Below are 22,106 nucleotides of genomic sequence, written 5' to 3'. Positions count from 1 at the left end.
AAAAAATCATTCGACAACTGAACATTCTCCCAAAAAAGAAGCCCATTGCAATATACAAAACTAAATAAAAATTAAAAAAATAAAAATTAGGAAAATTTTTGGAAATCGAATAAAAAATCAACAATATAATTCGTGTTTGCAAAGGTTAATAAATTGGTATTATTTTTTAACATTGCCACATTTTTAATAAGAACACCTCATTAATGTCAGCATCTGTCAAGCTAATCGTAATAAAAGCGTGTAGTTAAAGAAATGATGAAATCTTTTTTCAAAGTGTTAAAAAACTATTAATATCTTTTTATTTTGCTGTAATGTTGCCGAAATCTCCCAAACCAGCATTCTGGAAATTCATAAAAGGAAGTGCTAAAGTAATATTCATTGCAGAAGCAGTTTGCTTTGCAGCCTCCTACGGAGTTTATTATCGTATGAACACAAATCGTGGTAAGCGAAAAAATTTCTTACACAACATTAAATAAATGTTGAAGAACCACTAATTAAAGTTTTAAACGAAATATGAAAAAACAACATATAAGTCGTTTAAAATTGTTACACAATACGGGTTTGTTATTAAATTTGTTATTGTAAAAACTTGTAATATAAATGACGGCARTTTACGTCAAAGTCATATACAAAAGCAAGCACAATAAGAAGTCTGGTGTATAGTGGATGAATCATGACGGGTGCGCACAGTGTGGGTGACAATCGCAGACGCAAAAAAGTGTTGGTTGCTTAACAATATGTTTTTTCTTTGTTTTGAAATGCAGATTATTTTCGATTGAATTTTCTCAATATTCAATAGAATAAATTGCTTGCGAACAAAATCGAAATACAATATTTGAAATAATTTTTGTAATATACTTCAGAACATTTTGTTGTAAACGTTAATTTATATCCTTCATATTTATTCTAACTCCAATTATATATCCATACTTTCAGAGTTTCGCCACTATATCAACGATAACTTCCCATTTGCTCTAGATTACTACTATAAAGTGGGCGAGGTTTTGGGCAATAGCAACTTGAGGCAAGTCGATTCCGCAGTCTGGCGAGCTGAGAGCGAAAAACGAGAATAATCAAAACAATTTTGGTACATTAACGTTTTTAAAAAATTTATACTTCCACAAAACTATCACTAAGTCTTAAATTAGCGCTGGTGTAAAATTTATATATAATTATTTATATTTAATCACCACCATAATACAATTAAATTTCTAAATGGCAAGCAATCCGTATGTTAAATCTCTAATCTGGTTAGTTTGTTCAGGCGGCGTTGGCTACGGGCTTATGTTGCTTACCGAACCATCTGAGGAGAAACTAGAGCGCATAAAAGCCAYAGGAGGTCCAGCACATCTAACCAACGAAGAACTTAAAAAGTTACAGTTTATGCAACGTATGCGTGAGGCGGCTACTGGTGAAGCACCACCAATTTACATGCAGAAAAAGGAAAAGTAAACACAAAATCAGCACCAATTTGAAAGTGATTCTACGTTAACACATACAGCAAAATGAGCGCAAATTTACAAAACAGCAGCACTACCTTGAACAGTGGCGAGAATGCCGATACTAAGAAGGAAAATATATTGGAGCGTCTAAATAAGCGCAATAAAGAACGCCAAAATTATTTAGACGTGAAAATAGAGCAACGTAATAAGGAAAATGTCGAACTGGAAGGTACTGATTATTTTGCTCAAACATTTACTGAACGTGCGAGAGCAATAGAAGAACAAATACAAAATATTTCGCAAATATCCGCCGCTACAGATAGAACAACATCTAATAATGCGGATTTAACACGCATATTTGCCGATCTAACAATACAAATCCAAGAATTGCAACGTTATCTTACCACATCAACAATGTTTTTGACAGACTTTAAAATTAAGGCCTGTCAGAATACGCTTAATGACTTAAGTGKCAGCTGCGAAGAATGTCGACTACGGCTGATACCGAAAAAGAAGTTTGGATTCAGTGGAAAAAAAGTAGCCCCGAAGGTATTAGTCAATCCAAGAGTTGTGAACATTTCTACCGATAAAGTTGATATGTCAGAAAAATCAAAAACTGACAGCACTTCATTCACCTGGACGTTATCAAATAGAGAAAATGATTATATTTGCCTCGAAGGGGATGAACTAAATAATAAAGATATAACAATTTCTAATCTAAAAAATTGTTTTGTTGAGCTTCGTGGTCATGCAGGATCAGTACAAATATCACAAGCCATCGACTGTACAATCCTTTGTGGGCCAATTTCACGTTCGCTATTCGCTGAAAATTGCGAGCGTACAACGCTAGCTTTAGCTTGCCAACAATTACGATTACATTCTTCAAAYAATTGTCGCATATATTTACACGTCACATGTCGAGCTATTATTGAAGACTGTACGCAAATTGAAATAGCAGACTATAATTATAATTACACTACAATCGATGAAGACTTTCAACTGGCAGGCTTAGACAAAGCTCAAAACAATTATACAGATATCGCAGATTTTAATTGGTTGTCACCAGATGTACCGTCGCCTAACTGGACGCTACTCAAAAATATTCCCTTGCCTTCCTGGAATGAGCTGCGTAGCCAAAAGCAACAAAAAACGAAAGTTTTATAGTGTATAGYAAAGCACAAACGTCAACAAATGTCAGTAAATTGGCGTCGGACTTTTATATGGTTGACTCTAGCTTTGTTGCTACTAGTGTTGCTTCTTGAATATTTACCTTTGTTTACATCTGCTCTTAAAGAAAGGTTTTGTCTCTTGCAATTATCACCAGCAGCAACTCCAGTTAATAAGGTGGCATAATTATATACATACACAAAACTGTACATTTAAAGGGCAATGTTTTTTAATTCATATGTGGTATGCGTTGTAAAGATATTTTGTATGAGAATTAATTGAATGTAAATTGTTATATTGTAAGTGCAGGTTGGTTTTTTGGAAATGTCCTTGCTGTAAAAATTTAGACTGTAGGAACACTTTCGTTTTATTTACTAAATAAATGATCAATAAATTACTAATTAGTTAAATTGGAAATGTTTTTAATTGGGAAAGCGAAATRGATTTAAAGAATAGAATACATAGCATAACACATTAATAATAAATGTTTCGAAAAGGAAACACTTGGTAATTATTTTTAAAAGCATTTTATCAGACGTCCATGTTATCAGCGTTCAGAGAATACCCTCTATACTATACTTATGCACACAAAACCCTTATTTATTCAAATTCAAATTTGGACATCTCAATACGTAAACAAATTAAATTTAAAGTTTATAAATTTCACTCTCACTATAAATTCAGAAAAATATCAGGAAAGTAAGAAAAGGTCATTAACAAGCAATTTATATATAATATTCATGAATGAAGCAGGTACGGTACTTTTGGACGATTATATAAAAGTAATATTGCATGGAAAWAAATCGCTTGTAATATGTAGTAATATTAAATTATATAAAAATAGTAATTAATCAGTTTTGTGGTTATTATTTGTTACATATTTATTTTTCAAATGTATATGATACATATTACTGCCTTATAAACATTTTAATTTTATTACTGTTTTCACTTGTAGGTAGTTTTTACGTATTCTGTTTGTCGTTGTAAAGTATTTTGATTTCCTTTTCATTCTTATGTTATATTCTATAAGGATAATATCTACATACACTACTAAACCAAGTCAATACGTAAACATGTGACTCATACAAGCACTGGGTAATTAAGAAAAAAGGCTAGTAACATTTAAAACTCGATGAACTTGAGGAGAAACGTAGAAAAAACACTACAAAACTAAACACATCCATTGTATGCTTTGTTAAATTTTAGATGAACATTGTGCGAAAAACAATAATTAAAGAAAAAATTAAAATTTGTGCAAAACAAAAATAAATGCGGAACAGTGCGAATGATATATAGCTAAGCTATTTTTGCTCTATAAAATGCTGCTTTTCTGCTCTCTCCATTATTTCGATTTCCTATTAATTCTTGGTAGTGTATAGGTATGTAAGTAGATGAGAATTTGCACGCTTGGTTTCTAGGACAGTTTTATATAATGAATGTCAGGAATATTATTTATTGCATTTTCAGCTAACCAGCATGGTTTAGTGGCCGAGTTAAGGAGTTCGGCTGCGTCATTAAGCGTATTTCTTCTCTGAAAAGTATATAACTATTATATTAAAAACGGAATTCGCAATATACTTTGGAATTATTTACTTGAGCTTTTTAGGCAGCCACGTCGTATCCAAACGATGATTTATTACAGCTAAAATTGCCAATGTACGTAGAGTAGGCTCAAAGTCTAAGAGATGTGTGTCGTTATTGTCTATTAATAAGCTGTCATGAGGATGGGGACTGAAAAGTGTGATGGTTCAAATAAAATTATTTAGGATGACTTATTTTAAAGGAAACAGTTTAAATATTAAAATTTGTATCACTCACCTGGTGCCACCGAAGAGAAACATCCTTTTATCTTTCACTATACAAACTTGTCGTCGTCGCGCAGTTGGTGGAAGTCCAAAAGGTTTTATAAGATTCCAACAATTGGATTTTGGATCAAATGTGTAAAAATCATTAAAATGCTGTTCCAAAATACCGTTATAGCCACCAAATATATGAATGAGGCCATTGTAGATAACTGTAAAAAATTTAAGTTAATGACGTTCACATGGTTTGAAAAAAATATATATCGTACACATTGAATGACTTCGCCTACCCACCGGCACTTTACCAGTGGTGGATGGTCTATGCCACATTTTAGTTTTCATATCTAAAAACACTATCTCTGGGCAGTACATTTCTTCTTGACTATGATACGGACTGTGCTTATCGCCACGGCCCCCAAAAATGTACATCCTGTCATATATGGAGGCTGCGGAGTGAAAATCGCGAAAGGACGGTGGTGCACCGAATGTTTGTATATATCGCCACTCCATTGTCCGAAAATCAAGGCAGTGTACATCGCATGAAAATTCATTTATTTCCTCAACAAATCCTCCAAAAATATACATGCAATCGCCGATTACACATGCTGAATGACCATCACGTGCGCCTGGTACAGCACCTTTCACATCAGGACGAGACCAGCTTATAGTTTGCGGATCAAAGCAATATAAAATATTGCATAATTGATCATCGTTACGACCACCCCACATAAAAATTTTATCCCCGTATGAAACAGCTGTGTGACCATATCTGAAATTTTATAATATATTTTTTTGTTATATTATATGTATGTATTATTGTACTCCACTTACCGTTGAAACGGCACTTCAGGATACTTCAACGGCAAACCATTTTCATCACGCATTTGAGGCACGAGCGACCAGCGCAACGTATTGGTGTTAAGCGCATGAACATCTATACATTCGTTTAAACGATAATCGTCTCCAGTGCAGTAACCGCCAAAGGAGTAAATTCTATCACCAACACAAGCACCTGCATGATTCACTCGGCGTGGTCCCCCATCTAAGTGAGTTATCCATTGCATTTTGAATATAATTAGCTTTGAAAATTAATGAACTTGTGTCCAAGTCGATAACAATAAACAGCTATCTCTGATTTGATTAGATAGATGYCGCAGAATGAATAAATTATCATACAGTTCAATGTAGTTAATACTACCTTCACTTTCTGATATGAGCAAAGGCTTGAAATTCCGTAATATACAAGAAGTGTTAAACTATAAATAAATAAAAGCGACATGAAGGTCAGCGGCAAACAGCGAAAYTTCAATTAAGTTGTTTATACAAAAATTAAGTAAGCTTGGGTTGCGAAAATGGATAGGCAACCTCGGTTTAATAGCTCACYTACCTTTTTTTAAATAAACTTCAGAAATACAATTATAATCTCCAGTGTTTAGTAAATTATCACAGCCAGTAACAACAAATCAAAATACACTAGACTTGCTCCTTTACAGCTGATTCGCTTCCTTTATGTATTCCTCTGCGTATCTTCCGTTATGTATTTAATGCCCTTGTAATTAGTTTTCACTTTCTGTGTTCAGAAGTTGCAACAACAAATCCATACCATTGGAATATCCGACAATCGATCAAATAATTTTCTTTTGTTCACTTATTCTCCAAAATTTTGAAATATACCAATATAAAGCAACGACTTTAGCAATAAAACCCCTTTTTTAACCAAACATCAGTCTTTCTTGGGGTTTGTAATTATTTTACACTCTTTCCACTTTTATCTTTTTCTTCTTGCTTGACTTTTACCATTTTCTTGTCACTTTTGGTTTTGTTTATTAAAATTGCATTGTTGCTTTTGTAAATCAAAATTTGTTATTAATTATTATTATAGCACACATATATAATATATATTAATAAGTTTTAAAATTAAATTATGGATTTTTTAAGAATAACTCTGTAGTTTGCGATAACTTTTATTAGAATATAATTTAATATCCCAGATAATAAAGGGGGAATTTTTCGTAAGTTCAACAACATTGTATTTATAAGAAAATTCGTGTTTGTATGCCATCAACAAATGAGAATTGTCAAAAATAAATTCTAAACAAATGGACTAAAAATAATTTATCGCTAGTTTCTTTTACAAAGTATTATAGCAAAAAAATTTAAATTAAAACGAAATTATCGCTTCTACTGATACAATATGTCGAAACCTCAAACAATGCTACATTATCAAAACAGTCAATATACGCGTGTAATGAATTTAAAGTATAAATCAAAGTATAAACGCCTAAAACGTCAAATTAAAAATTTTGTATTTGTAAGTACTATGTATTTGGTTGTCTTATAAATAATTAAATATGCATATTTTTAGGAAAATGCTGCGCTGTGTGATGAGGTTGCACAGGTCCAAGCTGATTTGGCAACTGCCCGCGAGGAACGTCGTTATTTGATTAAACGACTTATGCGTCATGAGGGTATTGATAGTTTAGAACAACAGCAAATGGAACAGCACGATATTCCCAACTCGCAACAAAAAGGATCAAGCAAAGCAGTTAATTCGGTGCCCAAAAAACGTGGTCCCAAGAAACGTTTACCAACGCCGCAGGGGCAAGAAAAAGTCGACAGACGTTATAAACCACGCGATAAAGTTATTTTAGACGCCAGTGGAAAACCTATGTATCCAATCAATCTATGTAATATACTTATACACTCACCTGGTGAGATTATACCCATAAATCCAAATTTCCACACAAGTAACTGGATATATCCAGTTGGTTATGTTGCCACCCGTATATATGCCCACCCAAAGGATCCACAACGAAAATGTGTTTACACCTGTAAAATACTTAACAATGCTGGAATGCCACAATTCCAAATAATACCAGACAATGATTTGGACAGTGTTTTCTTTGGCGAAACAGCTAACATCTGTCATAAGGGTTTATTGGAAACACTTCAGCGTACATTAGCCGATGTGGTTCAGTTGCCGCTGCAGGTGCAAGGCGAAAAGTTTTTCGGACTCGCTAATCCGACTGTAAAATCTCTGCTCCAAATGGATCCTGGTTATGCACAATGCTCGAATTTTCGAGGGTTTCTAGATGAAGGAGATACAAATGGTAACGGAAACTTGTCTCTTCTTGAAGATAAAGACCCAACAATGAGTTTTGATGCATTACAAACACTGATCGCCGTATCAACGTATCACAATATGCCTGAGGTCAAAGATGAACCACCAGATGAATTGTTAGACTTGAAATAAATGCAAGCGCAYGTATAAAAGTTACTTTGAAAGAAATTTATTTAAATCGTTTATCTCACGTGTATATTTATGTATATTTATACATGTACATATAAAACGTACAACAGTAAAAAAAAATTGTCCGATTCATTACATTACTAAATATATTGAGAATTTTATACCTAATATGCGATATGCTTACTAAATATGTAAATAAAAATCAGCTTCTAAAAATACAAATGTATGTAATTGTCATAAGTGTTATAAGGGAAAATTACTTGTATTAGCGAAACAAGCACATAAAGCGTTTCTTATCTTAAGCTTATGTATGAATATACATAAAACGAAACTAAAAGATATTGATCACACTTTAAAGTCCATTTGGATATAATTCAGTTGTTTGTCTTCAGCAGCCGATACTTTCAAGTCAGTTTCGTTTTGTAGTCGACAGCTGTGTGGTTTAATTTTTTGATTTTCATTTTTGTCTACAAGTGTTCRTCTACCTGCGACGAACTGTTTGTGTTGAATGTTGAGATGAGCTGGTAGACGATGCGGCTCTCGGCAAAATATGTGTAGGTGTAATTGTTGGAACCGTATTCGCGAACGGAGCGCGATCGGGAAAAGCATTTATGGTGCGCATTGCTGATGGTATCCGAGGTTGGTTTGGTGGTTGTTGGTAACGATATTGGCTTGAGCTTGCCGACGGTGAATGCGAGTTGCGTGATGARTGTTGGCGTTGTAAGTTGTAAGATTCATCTGGCATTTCATCAATTTGGCGACTGCGATTACGTCCCAAGTATTCATTTTCTATATGCTGCTGAATCAAATTRTGCTCTTCTAATTGTTTTCCTTGCTGTATTAGTAGTTGCTTTTTCTGCTGGACTAATTTATCTGCATTCAATTTGGGGGGACCTCCACGTGTGAATATCAAGTTAGATGTAAATATCACAGGCGAAAAAAGGCGCATTGAAAAATTACTGAAAGAAATATAAAGTATGAATTYATTAAATACATATAACAGTAAATAAGAATACAATTTATACTTACGCTGCATCGACAACAGGTATTGCTTCATTGCCACTCAAGATGAAGAGTGGAAAAAATATAGAAAATATGCAGCTGCTCACAATAATTGAATTGGTCATGTTGGTTAGTACGGTTAAAGGTATTCCAAAACCAAGGAAATATGGCCAGTTATTTTCGATATAATTCAATCGACGGTGTAGTTCCCAACCCATGTTGAACCATTTGTATTCGAARCAATATAATGAATAGAGTAAACTCAGATGTATAAAACATAGAATTTCACCTATATACGGTATGGGTAATAAATTGACGAGCATACTTTGTATGAGAAACAAAACTTGCACCAAGAAATTAAAGAGAAAATCTGCTAATAATTTGCTGAAATTTGGTATTAGCTGTGGCTTTCCCTTCCGTATACGATAGGCGGAGTTTGCGATCTCCGCAAACCACAAGGAGCTTACAAACTTACTAAGTAAAAATATGGGTAATAACCACGTCATACCAAAAATTACAGATAAAACGGGTTGTAARTAACTCCATAAATATGTAAAATTGGATGGATCGTCGCTGAAAAACAAACTTATTGCGAACTTGACAATTGGCAAAACAAATTGATCAAATAAAACGATACTAAGCCAAGCRAAACCACCATTCAATAGGCAACATTTTAGTACTTGYTTAGCGATTCTCTTTTCCCTGTTTGGAAAAAGTGTATAATTTAGTCGAAAGTTTTCAAAGATTATACACAATTTTTACTCACGGTTTTTTAGTAGTCAATTCATTGTTATCTGAACGTTTAAATATGGTATTAATGCTTCGTTCGTCCGGAATATCCCTTTGTTGGATTAACTCCTTTAATTCCTCCCTCGCCATTGCAGCTGCTGACGAAGGTGTCGGTGATGGGTTACGACGCTGCTCCCTTTCTCGTTTCCGCCGTCGCCTTTCAGCTTCTTTTTCCTCATTTATTCTATTTATCTCTGCATCTATATGCCATAACAATCCTATGCCTCTTATACTATCCCAAAGGCCGTAAATTATTCCAAGCGAAATGTTCTGTTATCAAAGAAAATATTTTACATTTTTAAGAAAAATTTTTCTTTAAAGATATTTCACTTGCCTTTATCGCTTCCATCATTTATTTATTTAATGGCAGCGACGAACTCAATGGCAATTTTCAAGTGAGCCGGTGCGATATTAAGCCTTCAAATATTTCCGCATTTAGAAAAATGTACTAACAACTGCACAACGATTATTATTTAATATTGAGTTAATTATGCAGTAAGTAAATGATCAAACGAAATGTATTTCTATATTGGCTTAGAGCTCCTTCAGGTCAATCTGGGCGAACTGACAAAGGAAAATAAAATGACAGCTGTTTTTGTTTTGCTAATATACTTCAGAGTTGCCACTGTTCACAGACACAGAATTGGTTTGAAGTGGCTGCTTTTCTTAACCCGTAAGTAGGTACCTACACCGATAAACAATGACTACAGTTTATAAAATTTACTAATTATATGAAATAATTAAGTAATTGTAAGCAAACTTATTTACACATACCCAAAACTACTTTCTTATGTTCAAGACGAAATATAAAGGAAAGGGGAGCTTGTGAAACTTATCTGGAAATACCAAAAAGGGTGCATATCCACGATGATTATMACAATATAAATATGAGTCAGTTAATACCCGTAGATCCTATTTGACCTTCCCATCGTAATACAAAATATATATATAAAATAACAATTTTCGTTATATAATTTATAAATGCTTCGAAATGCAACTCTGTGAATGTACAAATATGACAAGCAAAACAAAATTAAATTCGAGCCAAAGTCAACGAAGATGGTAAATGATAAATTAAAAGAGAGGCAATAAAAACTGGTTATAGTAGACAATTTTAGCTGCATCATAAATAATAATTTTAAATATATGTATATTATTGGTTGGAATATTTTTAAGTTATTTTMTTTCCCAAAAACCCCGTCTCATTATTAGGTGAGTAGTGATTTTACACATTTTAAATTTATTACGATAGCAATAATATTTGTACAAACATATGTATGTATAACATTTTACTATTYAATGGCTTATTGCGTTCTTTGATTAACTAATTAAGTATGTCTCCTTTTTTGCATATAAGTATATTTGATTAAAAATAGTATTCGTAAAAAAAAAAATACAAACAAAAACACAGGTAATTTTGAAGCAGAATTTCTTCTGCACTTAATGGTGTTGAAATCAATAATTTGCATTTTCATAAACCTAGTTACGTACATATGTGTGTATGTATAATATGTTCATATGAGACTAAGAGAAACTGCCGTTCCCAAGTCCAACTGTTATATTAGAATAACCAGGAAATACTCGCATCTATGGAAAGTTGTGCAAGAGGAAAAAGTTTCTTATAGTATTCCAGGTATCCTTTTTCGCTTACAAATATATATATATGTATGTATATGGAAATATAGCCTACTTGTTGCGTTTCTGTTTGTACACTTTCGTTTTTTTTTTTTATTTCTGCTGTACTTTTATTGACCTGACACCTTCATCATTTTGTCTCTAGTATTCATGACCATTTCTTAAGTTCGCAGGTATTTACATAYATACATATGTACATACATATTAGTTTCCACGATTTTAGTTGGGACCTATATACATATGCATACCGCATTGTCTTTTAATGGCAAATGTTTAGTTTATACTTGAATCTGTCCATTTGGTTTAGAAATCGAAAAAAAATTTTATTGCGCACTCAACAGAAATCTTTCTTGGAAAAGAGTTGGACTCTATGATAGAAAGTACTATAACGGTGGTAAACAACACCCTTGTTAATTGTAATACCTTAAAAGACCCGGTTTTTCAACTCAACTCTATTTTGGTTGAAGTTTCGAAATTCGGTATTATCGCTATCAACTCTATCCGTGAACAAGTTTCGCTTGAAGTGTTTTTAAACTTTTAACTATTAGGGGTTTCACATAGTCTCWTRGAGTTATAAGTTATAATGATCCGAAAACATAGTTGATTTGAAAATATGGGTTTAATACAACGTGTGGCTCTAAGAAGCCACCGCTTTTGCGGTAACGAAGAACGGTCTTGCATTGGACCTGGGTAATAAAACGTGACAATGCATAATATTTCGCATTTTTGTGGTGAAGTGTGTAGCATAAATACAAAAGTTATGGTAATAAGTGTTATGAAAACAAATAAATTCTTTTTACCCATCCACACAAAAAATTGGTATATAGTTTAGATGTTTATTGCATATGTATAGGTTAGTAATTTGTTATGCATTTGTATGATTAATTTTTGAACATGTCTACGCAAATTCTATTTATTTAATTTTAATTCACTGATAACATTATTATTTATACTATATACATACAWGATTGAAAGACTATATAAGTCGTTACAGAGGTAGAGGAAAATTTTAGTATTTTCGTAAGGGTAGTGGTTTTCAAGTCATAAAACTTAGCCGGAATCTTTCAAAAATAATACCGAAAATTTAACATATAAAACATAGAATATTGGCATTGTGTTCATCACGACGCTCTCATGGAATATGGAATTTTAGTGATAATGCCTTTGCTGGCGCGAGCCAGACGGACGAAAGCAACTACCCTAGTTTATATTTTATGTGTTTTTCACAAACAAATTTCCACCAAAAATATACTTTTGTAATCAGTATTAGCTATGAAGTGTTGTGCTGTGTAAATAGTAACTAACTATAAAGGAAACGTCAAACACCTATGATTGCATCTGTTTTTCATTTGTTGTATGTATGTAAGTAGCTGGGGAATTTTATGTACACAACCACCATTCATATATGTATGTGGTTGTATATAGTACATACATATATTTTCAACTTCTCGTTACTTATTCTAAAAGATTKAAATATTTTTATATTTCACATTTTACTTGGTTTTGTAGGTTTTATTATGCTGCTTAGCTCATATTGCCATAAATTTTAAATTACAGAAATAAAGTTTTCAAAATTTAATAAAAAAAGTTTTCTTATTAAATGTTATCGTGGTTATTTTATTTTAAACTATGCATATGTAATTTCCGCCTTCGCTAAAAAAAGGTCCTCCATTGCTGCTGTGATTCCGAACTTCTCCGTGAATGGAGTCTAAAAAATATATATAACATAAGATCGATAAAAAAAAACTTACATAATGACGACGTTTTAAAAACTTTAATTTGGGTTGCCAAACAAAAAACTGAAATGTTATATGGTGCACTATATACTGAACATACAAAAAAAAAGTGATCAGATGATTTGTTTCTGMGCAATCACTGATTATCGTATAGTATTTAGGGATAAACTGAGGCAAGCAAAGCGAGCCGTTATAACAACAACAACAGCGGGTACATTATAGTTGTAACTCAAAACTATTTTAGTTATTGATTCAAAATTTCAGTATGATATTTTTAAAGCCTATCAAAATATAAAAAAAAAGTAATAATTTTTTTCAAAGAATGAAGCCACTATTTAATTCAAATCACGTTCTTTCACTATTAGGATTTTCAGATCGGGAAGGGCATACATATGTATCTGTATAACTTTTGGCAAACTTAAATTACATTTTTGCCTTATATAGTCATAAACACTTTGTCGTAACGAACAAGTATTCATAACTAAGTATAACATATCAGTAACATTCCGTCAATTTATTTTGGGAAAAGTTATATATTGCAAAAATAGAAACAAAAACGAAAATATACGGATATTCCTGGCTAAAATAAAGTTTATTTMATTTTTAGCGGTAAATTACAAGTAAATAAATATTGGAAAATAATGCTTGGAATAAATAATTACTTTTTGATACTTTTATCAGTTTTTGTTCGCTTGTCAATAACACACAAATTATTAGAAGGTGTCTTAACAAAATTGTGTACTTTTTAGTTTTTGTTTTCAAAGAATAACAKCAGTCAAAGAACTCTTGTAATCCCTTTCATGGACGCAGGAATTTACATTTATGAATATACATGTGTTAATATAAGTTATTTATATTGGATAATATGTATTTATATGTTTACAAATATTGTTTATGCCAATATCTACAAATTTGTACKTGCAACCTGTCCAACGCCTAAATCGACGACGTCAGCAAGAAATTAGAAGCTTTTTCGTAAATCACATGTCCTAGTAAACCGATACACACGCTCACTAAAACCATAAACAGTGACGCACATCCGAGTGTATGTAAATATGTACATGCATACATGCACACTTACGAGTGTGTGAATCATAAGTGAAGTTTTATATTTTATTTAATTTCTTTTGGATTTGTCTATATATTTGCTTTTATTTRTGTTGAGTAGTACTTGACTGGCGCGCTGTTATTAACTCGGCTATAATCGCGTAAGCGGTGTCTACGCCATTGAAGAAGRAGTACTTGATTTTGTAGKKCATATCATTATATGAATATTTGTAATTGTAAGCAAACAATGGTTATATGACTACAATATGATCATATTCTTTTTAAAATTGCATTATATAAATTATGAACATTGTCTTTTAATAAAATGTCAATATATTTAATTAATATAGAATATTACTTCTCTCTTTGCAGTTAACAACGAGGTTTCGTCGCGCATTGTGTAAAATATATAATACCAAAATAGTTGTGCTCTCCCGTTTTTTTTTTATAGTGCGCGTTGTCGTTCCTTTGTTCGTGCCCCACATATGTAAACGCATGTGTATACAAATTTAAGTGTTAGCGCGCTGCCTTTGACTCGATCATCCAGCAAAGTCTGTATTATATTATCGAAAGGAAATAATACGGGTCTAAGTCCGATAAGTGTACAATTGTGCCGTTTAGAAGTGGAAAGCATATTGTGAAGCRTAAACAAACCTATTCGTTTACATATGCATGCTGCCAAGCGAAGCAAAACATAACATACACAGATAGCCAGTCTCCAGAGCGGTCACAGTATCAAGTGCGTGACATTAACAACTCCATACATATATTAATAGTTATTTTCAAGGAATGGTTATATCTTTCTTTTTCGTATAATTTTCTAATTATTGATTTGTGCGGGCTTTATTGTTTGTGTATTAATGTTGGTGAATTGCAATCTCAGAACAATAACGCCCCTCATCACGCTCTAAATCAACGAATATAAATGAACAATTAATATAATAATCAGTTGTTAAAATAAGTAAACGCATAGAAGTCGGCCGTAGAGGCATTGATAAGAATTAACAAATCGGCATAAACACCAGAAGCGAATATAAAACAACGAAACAACCCTCTTCCCTCTAGGAAGTAGTAGTAGTTTGGAAGAAAAAACTTTGCAAACGTTAATTGATTGCAACATCAATACGCTCTACTCTYGACACAGTCGAGATAAGTGCTTACAGCTGTGCACATCACAGCTGGAAATATTGCAATCGAACAGTTGCAGTTAAGTTAGCGTGCTGTCGCAGTTACACGAACGTGTCTCACTATTTGTGCAAAGATAATCCAAAAATAAATCTATTGTGAAAATTTGTATAATTCAATTAATTATTAATTTAATACAAAAGTGCGCAATTAATTAGAAGAAGGTAAATTCGCGTAAAAATGCCTACTGCAACAGATGATGCCCTGCCAATAGTGGAGAATGAGGAGGCACGTCCACCATCGCCTGCCTCAGTGGCACGGCGCAGTCCTCAGGACAACGAGTTGGATCTACAACCCAGTGGTTGTGGTTCGTCGATGTGCTGCAACCCTACTAGCGGCGTGCATCGTTTCATTGCCTTGATTTTTATGTGCCTGCTTGGATTTGGTGAGTGGAACAATTGTTACTATATTTCTTAAACGATTAAAAAATAAATACATATAMATTCATATATWTTTACACATACAAATATACATCAATCAAAAKTCGACTTTAAAACACAAAACAAGCCTTTAGTCGGTCAACTGTGTCGTTTTTTGAACGTTCTGCTTGTGACTAATACTTTTTTTGCCTTTATTTTTGCTTTGGCGAATATTGATAAGAAATTAATGTGCCATATTACGTGCCTTCCTACTTGCTAGGTTTGCAAAATCACATTTTTCCGTTTCGCCACTTAATTAAATTCCGTTTTGTTTTTTTTTGGGTCGACATGGATCAGTGACAATATCGTTGGCTTAATCGGCGTTTTCCAATTGATTCTAACAGTATTTGTAATACTACTTTATTGCAACTACTATTAAAAACAAAAATAAACGAAGTTTTCCTCAACCATTTTCCATAAAATTTGGAATCAGCACAGTAAATAGTAAAAGATTTTCTTACTTCCTCGGAATCACATCAGGATTAACAACCATACGAGTATTAATATACACATACGTATGGCGTATAGATATCTATGTATATAATGTAAGTCCAGCTTGACMCAGAGGTTGTCATGCCTTTGGTTATGACAACTGATAACTGCCCGTCATAGCAATCTCCATTTAATTCAAATGGACCGCATAATGCTTGGCGAATGAAATGATAAAATAAAAAATGTTTGACTTGAAAGTGCTCGTTTGCGTCCGAATACAATTTTAATTAAAATACGAATAAAAATATCAAAAACATATACATGGATAATTATATTGATAATGTCTGTGAATTGTAGATTTATGGGATTTTAAGTATCTCTCGGCGCGAGCTCGTTCAATAATCGTAAACATACATACATACATACATACATATGTTTTAATGCACGTTTTTTCAACCGCAATTATTCGCACCAGTCAACTTACGCTTTTGTGAAGTTTGGAGAATATCCAGACAAACTGCATATAGAGATAAAAAAAGTATCTTTCAAGGAGATAACGAAAATATAAKAAATAATAGCCTTTTAACATTATGAAGACCTTCAAAATCACTTAATTTTGTGGTTGTAGCGGCAAAAAAAACATTCCCGAAGTAATTCARAGGAATATTGCCGGTTTCGATCGCTTGATTTTGAACAAATTGGCTTGAGATTTTAGGGATGCGTTCCCGCTCAACATACATTTTATCTTCAGAGGACGTAATATTGACAAAAGTCACCCATCTGCTACCATATTCGCCAGATGTGCCCTCCTGCTTCTTTTTCCTGTTCCCAAAACTCAAACATGTGCGCTCCTTTGAACGCAGCATGAGGCAATTGACTTTCTTCTACTAGTACGTAAAAAAGTAGAGGTTTTATAAAAAAATGCTTAAGTCTATTCAAAATTGGTGTTCAGTGTTAATAATAAGCAAAAATAGAAGCATGCGGGCTGCACGCATAGCAAATCAAATCAACTTTAAAAACCTAAGTATACGCTTATAAGACATTTTCAACGCACAATTTTACTAATCTTCCTCCTTTAACTTCTAGGTTCCTATTTTTGCTACGACAACCCCGGCGCACTACAGGAGGTATTCAAGCATGATCTCAACATCACCACCACCGAATTCACACTCATCTATTCCATCTACTCGTGGCCGAATGTGGTGCTCTGCTTCATTGGYGGTTTTCTAATTGATCGCGTCTTCGGCATACGTCTCGGCACAATCATCTATCTATTCATTTTACTTATTGGTCAATTGATATTCGCCTCGGGTGGCCTTTTGGGCACATTTTGGTTAATGATTGTGGGACGTTTCATATTCGGTATCGGTGCTGAGTCATTGGCTGTGGCACAAAACAATTACGCTGTGCTCTGGTTCAAGGGGAAGGAATTGAATATGGTGTTCGGTTTGCAGTTGTCGGTGGCGCGTTTTGGTAGCACTGTGAATTTCTGGGTCATGCAACCGATATATGACTATGTATCGAAATTCTATACGGATCATAGAGCAATTGGTGTGGTGTTGTTGCTGGCGGCCGGCACATGTGTCTTGTCACTTTTGTGTGCCCTAATTTTGGGTGAGTAGAATTACCATGCAGGTGTACCATATGCTTTTGGTACGGTACAAGGTACAAGTTATTAACTGCTGTTGTATTCTGATTTGTAGGCTGGATGGACAAACGTGCCGAGCGCATTTTGCAACGTAACACCAATCCTTCCGGTGAGATTGCAAAGCTCAGTGATGTCACTACATTCAAGGTCAGTTTTTGGATGGTCTCAATTATCTGCGTGGCATATTATGTTGCCATCTTTCCATTCATCGCTTTGGGCAAGTAAGTAGCTGCAATCTTACTTTTGTTCTTATTTTTTAGAAAAAAATTATTTTATTTTTCAGAACTTTCTTCATGCATCGTTTCCACTTCACACCGGATCAAGCTAATAACGTCAATTCCATTGTGTATTTAATCTCGGCTATTGCTTCGCCCGTTTTCGGCTTTGTTATCGACAAAACCGGTCGCAATGTCAGCTGGGTATTTTGCGCAACATTCACCACAATTGGCGCACATGCGCTGCTTGCATTTACACTTCTTAACCCTTACATTGGCATGATCATTATGGGTCTGTCGTATTCCATGTTGGCCGCTAGCCTTTGGCCACTAGTTGCTTTGATCATTCCCGAGTATCAATTGGGCACAGCTTATGGCTTGTAAGTAACGATACATAAGTTACTTATCACACGCTTTATGGCATTTTTTTTTTACTTTTCAACAGCTGTCAGTCTGTGCAAAATCTTGGTCTGGCCGTTATCACCATTGTTGCTGGCATGATTGTCGATCGCAGCGACGGCAATTACGTTTGGGTTGAGCTCTTCTTTATGGGTTGGTTGACAGGTCAGTTATATTTTTTAATTATATGTATGTTCAATTAAATTTATTTCCTTTGCCTTGCAGTTGCTTTAATTTCCACCTGTGTAATCTGGGGCTATGACAAGAAGGTGAAAGGTAACCTGAATATGACGCCAGCACAACGTGTCCAATATGCTAGCGCAATGTATGTGAAATTCTAATGAAATGAAAATGCAAACGCAAACAAGTACATATTCAAATAAGATTTTTGTTAATCAAATACGCTGAACACCTACATTAATGTGGCCACATTTTTACAGACGTGCTGCAAATCAGGATAATGGTGTGTACTCTAGTGATCAGGAGCCGCTGCTGGATGATTAAAAAGTATGCGAAAACAGTAGTTTCGGCAAGCAACAGCGTGAGCGTGAGTGCTAGAGAGAGAGAGAGAGAGAGGGAGAGAGTATTAGAACACACAGATTACAGGGCGTGCTTGGCTGATGGAGGCTGTAATTTGCAGTAGGCCAAACAAAAAACACTAATCAACAGCAAATAATCATTGTAGTTATTATAATTGAAACAAAATTGATTTTCGACGTACCACCAAATAGCCTATTGGCGCATATCACTACTAACCTATATTCATCTGCATATTTAACGCGATTCCTCAAATGCACTTATAGTGTTGTTGCTTATGCTTTACCTATTGGTGATTTTTTTTTTTTGATTTTTTAATTTTACAAATTTTAAAAAACTTTTATCGATACATTTACAATTTAGTTAAAAACCACATTTTACAACATAACCAATTTATTTTTTAAGCGCAAAACAAACAATTTACCCTATGCAATATATATTCTTTATTTAGAAACTAATAACGGCGTTTGCAACAAGATACAACATGTCAGATCGAAGCTGAAGCTGTTGTAATGTTTTCAATATTTGTAAACACTAGTATGTGTATTTTAYAAGCATTTGGCATTTCTTTAGCAAATAATTTTTAGGCAGCAAAATTATGTAAATTTCCAACAAATAAGAAATAAAATTTAAAATAAAGACAACAAACTATTTAGATAGTAACATAAAGCAAAATTTTGTGAGCGTGTTAACTGTTTGCCGTCACTGTTGATGCAAATTTTAAATATATGGCTTTTAGTGCAAAAATTAATGTTGTAACATAATGTTAACTATTTCTCTATATTAGCAATGGAATCGCTTCGAAGTGTGTATTTATTGTTGACTTTTAAATGTATATGTGTGTATTATGCGCATTAGAGAAAAAAAAATATATACTATATACAAGTAAACATAAAATAAACGATAATACAATAAATCTCTCACAAATATCATAACTAAATATTAATATAAAATATACGCAACTAATCAATTATCATATTTACAAATATACATACAAACATATATCATAGAAATATTTATATTTTAATGCTATAAGTGAATGTTGAATTTGGCTGCGTGCAGACGAGTGTGCGCGGCTGCGGATGAGTTGTTATGTGATTTAGCAAAGGGCCAAGAATAGAGAACAAAAARAAAACAAATATATACATACATATATTTAAAATAACGATGTATAAGGAACTGTAATGTTTACAACCGAATAAATAAAACGCAATTAAGCTTACACAAGACATTATTGTTTGAATTTAACACTTTAACTAGAAATCTGCAATGAAATGTTTTTTTGTGTTATATATTTTCACTAAAACTATTTTTATTTTCTTTTGTAATATTYAAGGTTTAATTTATATATATAACACTCTTTCACACTTTTTGATTTTGCTATACGCTAAATAAATTAACTTTGCATTGAATTTTGTAACATACAGAAGTCGGAGACTATAAAGTACATGCATATATACGTAAATGATCAACAGGCGATAACATCCATAATGTCCATATCCATGAGAATCAATCACTAAGTTTTTGAGACATCGATCCCAAGCCATACGGACGTCATTTTCTCTTCAAGAAGCATAGCATATAGCCTACCCCACGAGATGAACGAACCCATGAAGTTCTTGTGCTTTTTATTTGAAAAGATATCTACGAAATTTGGTATGGATTACTGCTAATAATGGTACAATCTCCGAACAAATGTTCCTATCGATCCTTGCATTTTTTTTGTTTTGGATCCATTACCCGAAACATTTTGGTGGAATACTGTGCTATTCTTTTTCCCATATCAAAAAATTACTTATTTATTTGGTTTTAATCAAAGTAACTTGAAATAGTTTATATTAATTATTTAATCTTTTTTATCATTTTCTCTTAAATCTCTTTAATAAATAAATCGTMAAAGATTTACACCACTCGTAAAAAAAATTGTGGCGCAAAAGCTGTACGCATAACTTTATTTAATTTTAAGTCTTGAAAACATTATAAGCATTTATTTACATCGATATTAAAGTCACCCCAAACTAATTTTATTTAATTTTTCTTTTCCCGAAAGAAAATCATTGAAATGAGTGATTTTTTAACGCACTTTCATGTAATTCTTTAATATATTTCTTTTACTTTTTATTATGCACTTTTATTTATTACTTGCGTATTCGCGACATTAGCTTCTTTATATGTATTTGCAGATAAGTAAGAATAACAACAATTAGTTTGCGATCGTACAAAAGAAAATTTTATTTCGTAGTGTATACACACTGGTGGCGTAAATAATTTTCATTTAAATTTTTTCATACAAAGTAATTAGTTATGCAAAAATCATAATATATTTCAACTTTAATTTATTTAAAAAATTGTAATTAAACATGCTTTGAAAAATACGCTTGTAAGATTTAATTTTTTTTCATTTGAAAACAATTTATCGAATAGTACCAAAGTTTTGCGACSGCACTGTACTTAATTTTAATGCGTACTGTACTAATATAAACTTTTATTGCGTACTGTTCTACCATTACGAACTTTTACTGCGTACTGTATATTTTACTAATGGTTTGCGTCCGGGCTAAACAAAATGCTGGTTGCTTGYTGCGATTTCTGCATTTCTGCGCGCCTGGTGCAAATCGTCCAATTTGAGTTGCGGACAAATTGCAGCGACACGGCTAAGGGTGGCCMGAAAAAATAAATGCGAAAAACTTTGAAATGGCGCTTTTTTAAGGTTGCGCTGCACCTAACGCAATTTAATTAATTTTATAAATTAAAATAATTAAAGAAATTAATCAAAAAATTAATGGAAAAAACTGTGTTTTTGTGTAAATTGCTTTTTATTGAAGATTCTCTTAATTTTGCATATGAAGATTTTGTACATTTTTCTTTATTTTTTTAATAATATTTTTGTTTAGCTTAATGTTTGTTGTCTTCTCTATTAATAATATTTGTTTTCTTACTTTTATTAAATTTTACTTCACTTTTGTATAATAGTTGCATTTATAAGTATATGCATGTGTATGTAATTACACACGTACGATAATACGCATTCTTGGTATATGCTCCGTATTAATTTTAACGTTGTTTAATTAAGTGTTGTATATAGAATTTACATTTTTACCGCAATATAACTAGGTAAATATTTAGTAAGTGCAATTACAAGTACATAAATTGTATTTCTTAATATACTTATCATATGTGTATACGTATGTACATATGCATATGCGTTTSTATATGTATAAACGCGTTTATATACATTTATAAACACATATTTATAATCTACATGTAGATCCAACTAAACTACTTATATGGCCCCGCTATTCCACAAGTGTTGCTACATAATTGTTACTTTAAGTTAAATCGTAAGTTTTACAAAATAATAACTATATTTTAGGTTTTGCTTTTAATTTTTTTTTTTTTTT

The 22,106-nt window shown here is 32.8% G+C and overlaps 7 protein-coding genes across 11 annotated transcripts; 5 read left to right on the top strand and 2 right to left on the bottom strand.

The window, feature by feature from the left end:
* The first annotated feature begins 91 nt into the window (after positions 1-91).
* LOC108965608 lies at positions 92-1,356 on the top strand. 2 transcript variants are annotated; one of them, XM_018928147.1, is made up of 3 exons: positions 92-441; positions 937-1,087; positions 1,265-1,356. In XM_018928147.1, the coding sequence occupies exons 1-2, from the start codon at positions 312-314 to the stop codon at positions 1,071-1,073; spliced, it is 267 nt and encodes an 88-aa protein (XP_018783692.1). In that variant the 5' UTR covers positions 92-311; the 3' UTR covers positions 1,074-1,087; positions 1,265-1,356. The 2 variants fall into 2 exon arrangements, with proteins under 2 accessions (XP_018783692.1, XP_018783690.1); XM_018928145.1 differs by having other exon boundaries at positions 124-441; positions 1,256-1,314.
* On the top strand, positions 1,090-1,492 carry LOC108965609. The gene has a single exon (XM_018928148.1). The coding sequence runs from the start codon at positions 1,216-1,218 to the stop codon at positions 1,450-1,452; it is 237 nt and encodes a 78-aa protein (XP_018783693.1). The 5' UTR covers positions 1,090-1,215; the 3' UTR covers positions 1,453-1,492.
* LOC108965604 (tubulin-specific chaperone C) lies at positions 1,484-3,019 on the top strand. The gene has a single exon (XM_018928142.1). The coding sequence runs from the start codon at positions 1,506-1,508 to the stop codon at positions 2,604-2,606; it is 1,101 nt and encodes a 366-aa protein (XP_018783687.1). The 5' UTR covers positions 1,484-1,505; the 3' UTR covers positions 2,607-3,019.
* A 539-nt stretch (positions 3,020-3,558) lies between these two features.
* LOC108965573 (kelch domain-containing protein 3) lies at positions 3,559-6,202 on the bottom strand. Its single transcript, XM_018928095.1, has 6 exons — positions 5,799-6,202; positions 5,243-5,667; positions 4,681-5,180; positions 4,428-4,623; positions 4,203-4,340; positions 3,559-4,140 (listed from the first exon to the last, which is right to left on the bottom strand). The coding sequence occupies exons 2-6, from the start codon at positions 5,473-5,475 to the stop codon at positions 4,077-4,079; spliced, it is 1,131 nt and encodes a 376-aa protein (XP_018783640.1). The 5' UTR covers positions 5,476-5,667; positions 5,799-6,202; the 3' UTR covers positions 3,559-4,076.
* A 286-nt stretch (positions 6,203-6,488) lies between these two features.
* LOC108965619 (transforming growth factor beta regulator 1) lies at positions 6,489-7,883 on the top strand. The gene is made up of 2 exons (XM_018928162.1): positions 6,489-6,722; positions 6,777-7,883. Exons 1-2 carry the CDS (start codon positions 6,606-6,608, stop codon positions 7,662-7,664), a joined length of 1,005 nt encoding a protein of 334 aa, XP_018783707.1. The 5' UTR covers positions 6,489-6,605; the 3' UTR covers positions 7,665-7,883.
* A 165-nt stretch (positions 7,884-8,048) lies between these two features.
* On the bottom strand, positions 8,049-10,029 carry LOC108965618 (etoposide-induced protein 2.4 homolog). Its single transcript, XM_018928161.1, has 4 exons — positions 9,787-10,029; positions 9,430-9,722; positions 8,691-9,365; positions 8,049-8,620 (listed from the first exon to the last, which is right to left on the bottom strand). The coding sequence occupies exons 1-4, from the start codon at positions 9,802-9,804 to the stop codon at positions 8,143-8,145; spliced, it is 1,464 nt and encodes a 487-aa protein (XP_018783706.1). The 5' UTR covers positions 9,805-10,029; the 3' UTR covers positions 8,049-8,142.
* Positions 10,030-10,534: 505 nt separating this feature from the next.
* LOC108965610 (major facilitator superfamily domain-containing protein 1-like) lies at positions 10,535-19,456 on the top strand. Of its 4 annotated transcripts, XM_018928151.1 has the most exons (9): positions 10,535-10,664; positions 14,243-14,609; positions 14,754-15,440; positions 16,993-17,520; positions 17,610-17,775; positions 17,838-18,149; positions 18,215-18,333; positions 18,394-18,493; positions 18,609-19,456. In XM_018928151.1, exons 3-9 carry the CDS (start codon positions 15,236-15,238, stop codon positions 18,670-18,672), a joined length of 1,494 nt encoding a protein of 497 aa, XP_018783696.1. In that variant the 5' UTR covers positions 10,535-10,664; positions 14,243-14,609; positions 14,754-15,235; the 3' UTR covers positions 18,673-19,456. The 4 variants fall into 4 exon arrangements, with proteins under 4 accessions (XP_018783696.1, XP_018783694.1, XP_018783697.1 ...); XM_018928149.1 differs by having other exon boundaries at positions 14,243-15,440; XM_018928152.1 differs by having other exon boundaries at positions 14,243-15,440; positions 18,394-18,535.
* Positions 19,457-22,106: the final 2,650 nt, after the last annotated feature.

This window comes from Bactrocera latifrons, unplaced genomic scaffold, assembly GCF_001853355.1.
Source record: "Bactrocera latifrons isolate USDA-ARS-PBARC rearing strain unplaced genomic scaffold, ASM185335v1 scaffold_142, whole genome shotgun sequence".
Classification (NCBI taxonomy): domain Eukaryota; kingdom Metazoa; phylum Arthropoda; class Insecta; order Diptera; family Tephritidae; genus Bactrocera; species Bactrocera latifrons.
This window is presented reverse-complemented; position numbering and strand designations above follow the sequence as displayed.